Here is an 8,354-nt window from a genome sequence, read left to right on the forward strand (position 1 = left end):
TTTTAACTTGAATATAAAGTTGTTATTAAAGAATAATTCTAGAATTATACATTTAGTCCACTATGGGAGAAAGAGCAAGGACTTTAGAGTCATATTTCTATTATTCTGTTTTACTTGTTCATCATATTGGAAGTTATCTGCTTTCTTCAGGACTGTCTCAAGTTCCTCATTCATCTAAAAGAGACTATAATAGTGTTATTCTGAGGATTAAGGATATCATCTTGCACAATAAATGTAGTGATTACTGTTATTACTGAACAAAACACCTTGATTAAACACTATGTCTCATACTCAGTGAAAGTTAAGGAGAGGTGCAAGACCTAGTCAGTAAGAAACAAGAAATCATTATATAGTGGTTTCTTGAATCAGTCAAGGAAAAGTTTGTGTGAGAAGTTTGCTTTTAGGTGCAACTTTATATACTATCTGACTATTTAGATGAATTTGCTGAATTGCTGTGTAAAGCACAAAATAGCAAAATAACTTCAACTGAACATTTGTTCCAAAATTCTACAAATTAAATAGTTAGGCATCCTTTTCTGGGGTTTATTAGCAAAAATATTGTCATCAGTAAAAAGATCTTCTGTAATACTAAAAAGAAATTTCAGAGAGGATTCAGAGCATTGGTCTGCACTCTGAGTTGCCTTCCACCCTTGGAGATTCTAGAATGCCATTATCTGTTGTCTTGAAAGGAAGCTACATCCGAGGTCTGACTACTGCTCCTCATCTCATCCCCCACCCTAAATAATTTAGAAATCCTTTTAAAGTTATGTTTATAATAACTTGACTTCTCATTTTCTGCCCCCGTTTTAGAGAGGAGAGATCGAATTTGAAGTTGTGTATGTGGCTCCCGAAGTGGATTCCGACGATGAAAACGTAGAGTATGAAGATGAGAGTGGACATCGCTATCGTTTGTACCTTGACGAGTTAGAGGGAGCTAGTAATCCTGGTTCTAGTTGCAAAGGCCCAAGTGGGGAAATCAAAGTGTTACAAGGTAAAAATCACTCTAAAAGTTATTAATGTATTTATTATTAACAACATTTTAAAATCTGAAAGCCTAAAGCTGTTCTTTGGTAACACTTTTAAATTAACTGAATGAATAGCTCTCCCTTGCTTATAGTTTTATTGTAATCAGTAACTGTACCAAAATTGGATTTGCTTAGAAGTTCTTCTAGATTCATCTTGGACCTTAAGACAGGATATTACAAGTGTTCTTTAAAAAATACATACATACTTAAAAAAAATTAAGTTTTCTAACCCTGAAGCAAAGACCAAAATGCCTATTAGATTAAGTATATCTTAATGTTATCTATCTGTCTTAATGTGAATTCCTCTCTCATAATACAATGAAATAAGTGAGTAGACTGTTGTCTTATTATTGCGATTAGAATCAGGATATGTGATCTTGAAGAGTTTTGGTTTAGCTCTTTGCTGTTATTTAGTCATCTTAAAGAAAAATTCTAACAGTTTCTTTTCCTTAATACACTACTTCTTAAATTATGATCTATGGATCTCTGGGGGTCCCTGAGACCTTTTAGGGGGTTCATGATATCAAAATATTTCATAATAAGACATTATTTGTCTTGTCTTGTTGTCATTTTGTCTTAGTATTTGCACTGATGGTGCAAAAGAATGGGGATAAAACTCCTGGTGCCTTAGTGTGAGTCAAGCCAGTGTGCCACTGTGCTAGTAATTAATGTGTTCTCCCTTGCCATCCACTCAGAGTAAAAAAAAAAAAGAAAATGTTTCACTTATGAATATCCTCGATGAAATAGTACTAGAAAGCTTCATTTTATTAAATTTGGACCCTTGGTACATTTTAAAAAATATTCTTTGGAATGAGATAGAAAGTATGCAGAAAGCACTTAGTGGTGAGCTGAGAAGCTAGTCTCAGGGAAAAGTACTTAAATGACTAAGTTGCTAGCTGAACTATTCTTTTTTATCATGGAAGATAATTTTTGCTTCAGAGAATGACTGACAAATCATGGTTGTTCAGGCTACTTGGCAGTCATTGTCTTTAAAATGAATAGTGAGCCCGTCACGTCAAGAAAAACAATTGACAGTATTTATTGCGGATGAAAAACTCTGAGCTTTCAAGTGAAAATTACAATGTCATAAAACATGTGTCAACCACAATGAACTGACAGCTTCCCGACACTTAAGAACATTTTCTAATAAGATTGGTGGTTAGTGAATGTGTTTTATTTCTTCATATAGTAAAATGATATGTGTCAATTTTTGCTATATAACTCACTGAGTGTCCTAATATTTTTAAAATGACCAGTGTATGATGTTAGAAAATCCTGCGTGGGCAAAAGAGCCATTCAAAGTACAAGATAGACAAATGGATGTTAAACAGAACTGAGTGCACAAAGATTTCAAATTTCATATTGTCAAATTGTGGTGTAGTATCAGAGGAGAATATTGATAGTTTATCTGGAAAGGCTATTAAACTACTCTCCTGTCTTCCAACTACATATCTGTGCAAAGGGGAACTAACTTTTTATATTGTAACAGATTGAGTAGAAGCAAATACAAGAATCCAGCTATCTTCTATAAAGCCAAACATTAAGTATATTTGCAAAATTATAAAATAATGCTGCTCTTCTGAATAAATTTAAAAAATTATTTATTGATTTTAGAGAGACAGGGGAAAGAAGAAAGAGAAATATCAGTTGTTGTTCCACTTAGCTCTGCATTCATTGGTTGATTCTTGTTATGTCCCCTAACTGGGGATTGAACCTGCAACCTTGGCGTATCAGGATGGTTGCTCTAACCACCTGAGCCACCCAACCAGGGCCCAACTAAATTTTTTGAGGAAAATAGTTATTTTCATTAAACGCATACATTGCTTATGTTAACACATATTATATTTTTGTCATTTTTAACAAAAAGGTTGTTTTTTTAGATTTCTCGGTTTTAGTTACTAATACGGAAACTAAACATCAGTAACCCACATAACACTAATTATGCACATTAACAAAAGCTGTTTGTAGTTCTTTTTAAGAGTGTAAAGGCATCCCCAAACCAAACAGTTTGAGAACTTACGGCGAATTGAGGAAGTGTTGCCCTTCCGCTGAACTTGGACGTTCTGAGTTATCTACGCAAACACACCAGTAGGAGCTGTTGTGGCTGGATGTCCGCACCTCACACTGTCGGGTGCTTGCCCTGTGGTTTCATTGTCTTTCATTCTTTCTACTGTCTTCTGTCAGGATTGGAGGCTTGTCTCTTTCTTTTCTGGCAGCTGAGGCTGGAAGAGTACTGTCCCCTGTGTGAAAATTGCAGGCCGCCTCCCTTGTGACTGCACTGAAAATGTGTGCTCTTAGGATACATTGCAGTTAACTGCCCAAATCACAGACAAATGTGTCCGTTGGTTATTAGTTAGCCTGTGTCCATACGACATAGATAGCAGTCAACTCTTACTGATTTGAAAGCCCATTATCTATTTTATAGATTAACCAAAATTAATTTTATATTTTATCTAGTTTGTCTTGCCAACAAACTAGAGTTTTAGCAATAAACTAGTATATACCTCAGTAAACTGAAGCTAAATAATTTTAAAGCAAAATATAGAAGAAAAATATAACTTATGCAAGTAAAAGATAGATATTTGCATAAATAAAAGTGACTGAATTTCACAATTATGCTTATCAACTATAAGTTCCATGAGAAATTTGGTAGGAAATTTTATACAATTTTTAGATAGGTCCACTAGATAATATTTTTAAAAATTTCTACAATGTTTGATATCTGCTATAAGAAAGAAGTATTCCTTTTTTCAGAAATTACTAACTTGGTTAATCTAGGGCCCGTTTGCCTCGGATTACAGTTATAAATTACGGTGGGCATCCATGCCTTTGTTTCTCTCTTTTAGGATTTAATAAGAAGGCAGTAACCGATGGCCATGAAAACGGAGACCTAGGAACTTCGGGTGAAACTCCGCTGGAAGACAGTGCTTCTAAGTTAGACGATCTTCACAGTCTGTATCATAAAAAATCCTACTGAACTGACTGTACCCCCGACAGGATTGTGAAATCAGACCATTCTGCATTTGGGGCGCTAGGGAAGAGGGTGACAAAGACTGTACAAATCCAGGGAGGCTGCGTGTTGCCTGAATGAAAGGCGGGTACCTCAGGGCTTCATGTGAACTGCTCTAAATGCTGAATGCCCTGTTCCCGTGGTACATCACAATTGGCTATTGCATGTAAAGCAGTTTTGATTTTCTTAAAAAATCCTGTGAAGTACCAAAGCATGTGTTTTCCAAAGGGGTATTACTAGGCTCTTAAGTACCACATGAAGCACTGCTGTTTTATTTCATTCCTTTCCCACTTAGAAGGATAGTGCTAACCAGTATTTTATAAAAAATAGTCTTTAAATACAAGAGAATAAATGAATTCATATTGTATATTCCAGAATGTCAAGTGTGGTGTTTCAAAGGACAAAATTTAATGAATTGCAGAAATGTAGGCTTGACTTAATATTTTTTAACTGAAAGAATGGTTGTAGTTTTTTAAATTTATTTTGCATCCTGATATCTAAATCAGTTCTTAATGATCATTTATTGTGATGAGTTTGCTGTTCAGCTTTATGCAGTGCAGTACAAATAGTTTTCTTTAAGCAATCCTTTATCAATCAGTGCTGCACTAGAAGTAGCTCCTGTAAAGTTCCTGTACATTGTACTTTTCTGGGTTTTAAACAAAATGCAGATGAGTGTAAAATACCTGTCCTCGATTATGTTGATCCTCCGTGCATGACATTGGAGCACTCTGTCGTTACTGATTAGTCTCCAGTGCTTTTTTTCCTGGGATCTACAAAAGACAGTTTGTACATTTTGAGTTGTGTCTTGTTGCGATAGTCCAGGCACTTAAAGATACATTTTTTTTCCTGGAAGTAAAAGCTCAAATTTATTACTATGCTAATGAAATGCATTGTATTCAAACAGCAGTTTTCTCTCAAAAGTAACTGATTTGCCAGTCATTTTAAAAGCCGAAGCACTGGTGGGAAAGATAAGGGGAAGACGTTTGGATACAGTAATTGTTTTGGTTGACTTTTCACCTCAGTATGTGTCTGACTCAAGTGCTTTTCAGATGCAAACTAAGATTTTTCTAGTTCTATTATCCCAGGATTAAGAATGGAGTACCTGCTCTTTTATTTACTGAAGGCCACTCACTGTACCTTGTTGGGGAAAATGAAAATATTGCATTTAAAGGGGTGATACTTTTGCCAGTATCACTGCTTTAAAGGATATATATGTATGTATATATATAATGGACTGTTAAGTGAGGGGAAAGCCTACCAGGCTTTCAGAGTGTTATCAGTTCTTCATTTCTGATACTCAGATGTCATGTCATACAATACACATTTTCTTGTCTTTCCTAGATGCACTATATATTTGTTCGTAGGTAAATCTGTAAAATGTATATACTTTATTTGATGGTTTTGTTATTTATAAATTTTATGTTTTAACTATTGCTCATTTATAGTTTATTTTGGATGGTTTTAATCATCTGTATATCTCCATGTTAATTTGTAATAGAAATGCACTTCATAGTATATATTGTTACTGATGTTAAAATACCTTGTAGGATAACGTCATCCCTAAGCAAAAGCTGGTATTTAATTGCACAACTGAGTAAGCAAGCTACATGCTCTTGTTTGCTTCTGACATGGTAGGCAAGGCCTCTTAATAGAAAACAAATGTTTTTCCCTTCTGCATTCCCCTCCTCCAAACACATGCGCCCAGTACATGACATGAGCTCTGCAAACAGGGTTTTAGCCAGTGTATTCATTTAGTCAAAATATTACATTGTAACGTGTCTGCAAATGTTTTTGTTGTGACTTGAAACCGTGTTACTTTTATTTTTTTAAACAGTTGAATGGGACAACCATGGCATTTTTCCAGAAAATATCTATGACTGAATTCTTAGGAAATATGAGCTGAAACCTTTTGGTTTTCAAGAACTATCTAATAAGTCTATGAAGAATTTTTTTTACAGCTTTCCATTGGCCTATTTTTGAGGATGCTGTGTAGAAAAAAGGATTGTGTGAGGTGGTTATGATATAACTCCTTTCAAGGGCTGATGAGCAGAATGAAAAATGCTCGGGGCAGTTTAGAATTTAAAATTGCACAGGTCAGGCTCCCCTTTGAGACTTGTTTCACCTTGGTTTGCGAGCCTGCTTGACAGGACCTGTTGCTCAGATGCTACTGTGAGCTCCTGACATATTTTGTAACAGTCCCTTTGAAAGTTCACTTTAGATATATATGGTCTTTGGGGAAGGAACTAAGAATTGTAGACTTTTTTAAAAAAAACTGAATGAGAAGCAGTTTTAAATTTTTTTAAAATTTTCACCTGTGTAGGAAATGAACTCATAACACTCAAGTTTCTAGGGCAAAACCAAACACATAAGGAGAGAACTGTTGCAAAGTTTTTATAGTTGAAATGAAAAAATAAAAATACACAAATGCACACACAGAGAATAGCTGAGAAAAAATTTTACACAGAGTGCAAGACACTGTGTACAGTTAGATTTTCACCTCTAAATTCTCTTCTACACTGTCTGTTGTGGATAATGGAAAAACAACATCTAGGTCATTAGACTTGTTAAAATAGATTTAAGAGAGATGAAAATTTGTGAGTCTTGGTAATTATAATGGAAGAGCTGTGAAAAGTTAGCAGTTTGTCTTCGTGCTGGTTTTATTTCCCCCACAGTGAACTTAGTTTGTTTTTATGTTTAGAAACAAAATATGTTGATTCTTGTGTAAGTTGCACATTATTTGACATTCCTATTGTAATTATAATTATCCTGTTCCACCTGTCCATTCTTCCACTTAGGGTTGGCCTCAAGTCAATTGGATTTATGACAAATATATCTAGTTGAGTTAAATATTTTTTTATTAGCCTGTAAATAAAGATGGCATCTTCTACATTAAAAATGGTATTGATCTTATTTTTTTAATTCTGTTTCTTTCAAATTAAATATTTTAGTTTATTATTTATTTCTAGTAGCTTTTGTTATTTGTACTAACAAGTCATAATGCATATACAAAGACTGAACCTATTACTGTGGCAGAACAATATGGTTTTGGGTAGGAATTAACTCTTTGGTCTTTGGAACTGTTTACTCTGAGTTAGTTAAATGTGCTGACTGGAGGGACCTGCCAGAGCAGCTGTGGGACCAGCTTCTGCCGAGATTTCACAGACAGCAAAAACGTCAGTCTGCTTGGCTTGGCTTTGTATCGCAGATGTTGATAGCCAGTATTATCTATGATGATAACATTGATAAAAATTAGAGAACCAGCCCTGTTAGATAGAATCTAAGAGGCTCTTCTTTCATATGATCACCTAACCTGGCGATTTGCAGGCCATGTGCTGTGGCGTGCCTACATGCTGCCGGAGCTTGTGAACCACGCGGCAGCGGACTGTTGAGTCGGGGGCCCTGACCACCCTTCCCCTAGACTGTCAGGGCAGCGAGGCAACGGCCAGCACAACAGTCGTCCCATTTGAATGAGTCAAAAGTACACCCTTTTTTTTTTGTTATATTGGCAAAAATATATTTTTTGGTGTAACACAGAATTATAGTAACTAGTTTATATGTGCCATGAGATGAAAAAGGTTGAAAATCTTTGATCTAAGCATATATAATTTAGAAGTTCCCAAATTATGTGTACAGTATATTTTAGAAATATCTGTAAACATTGCTGTTTTTTGGCTCTAGTTTTCCATATCATCATTTATAGCCTACATAGGAACTAGGTAAAAAATGTATAGGAATGCCTTTTCTTTGCTAAGAGTATTTGATGTTATCAGGTAGAGAAACTTACAAACCATATTTTGTGCTAAGTACTAATATGTCATATTTCAGAAAACTACTTATGAATATTTGGAAATATTTTTTTGTAATAGACTAAGCCTGACTTAGTCCTAATGTAATAATGCTGTCTATGTGTCAGTTTAACCTCCCGCTTAAACAAGTAATTTGGAAAAGTCTCTTCCCCGGAACAGTATCACATAGGAAATTGTTAAGTTTATGAAATGTAAAAGATTATTTGTATTTATATTGTGAATCAGTGTTCTAGGTGATTTTATAACTGTTTTTTAAACTAAAAGGTATTACAAATGACCCTGTGTTGTTGGTGCTAAATATCTGTTTGATAAACAATCTTTTTAAAGTATATTTTATTGATTGTGCTATTACAGTTGTCCCATTTTTTTCTCCTTCATATTGCCATCTGCCCTGCACCCCGCCAGCATCCCCCGCCCTTAATTCATGTCCATGGGTCGTACACATGTTCTTTAGCTTCTGCATTTCCTATACTATTCTTAACCTCCCCCTGTCTATTTGTACCTACCATTTAT

The 8,354-nt window shown here is 34.9% G+C and overlaps 1 protein-coding gene across 2 annotated transcripts in view; it reads left to right on the forward strand.

Moving 5' to 3' along the window:
- Positions 1-6,933, forward strand: part of GOPC (golgi associated PDZ and coiled-coil motif containing) — a 33,305-nt gene extending 26,372 nt beyond the window's left edge. For both annotated transcript variants that reach the window (XM_037158100.2, XM_037158101.2), the window contains 2 exons: positions 811-991; positions 3,872-6,933. In XM_037158100.2, the coding sequence (XP_037013995.1) occupies positions 811-991; positions 3,872-4,002 (312 nt within the window). In that variant the 3' untranslated portion in view covers positions 4,003-6,933. The remainder of the gene's footprint in view (positions 1-810; positions 992-3,871) is intronic.
- Positions 6,934-8,354: the final 1,421 nt, after the last annotated feature.

The sequence above is a fragment of the Artibeus jamaicensis genome, unplaced genomic scaffold, assembly GCF_021234435.1.
Source record: "Artibeus jamaicensis isolate MK-2021 breed Jamaican fruit bat unplaced genomic scaffold, CSHL_Jam_final contig_387, whole genome shotgun sequence".
Taxonomy (NCBI): Eukaryota; Metazoa; Chordata; class Mammalia; order Chiroptera; family Phyllostomidae; genus Artibeus; species Artibeus jamaicensis.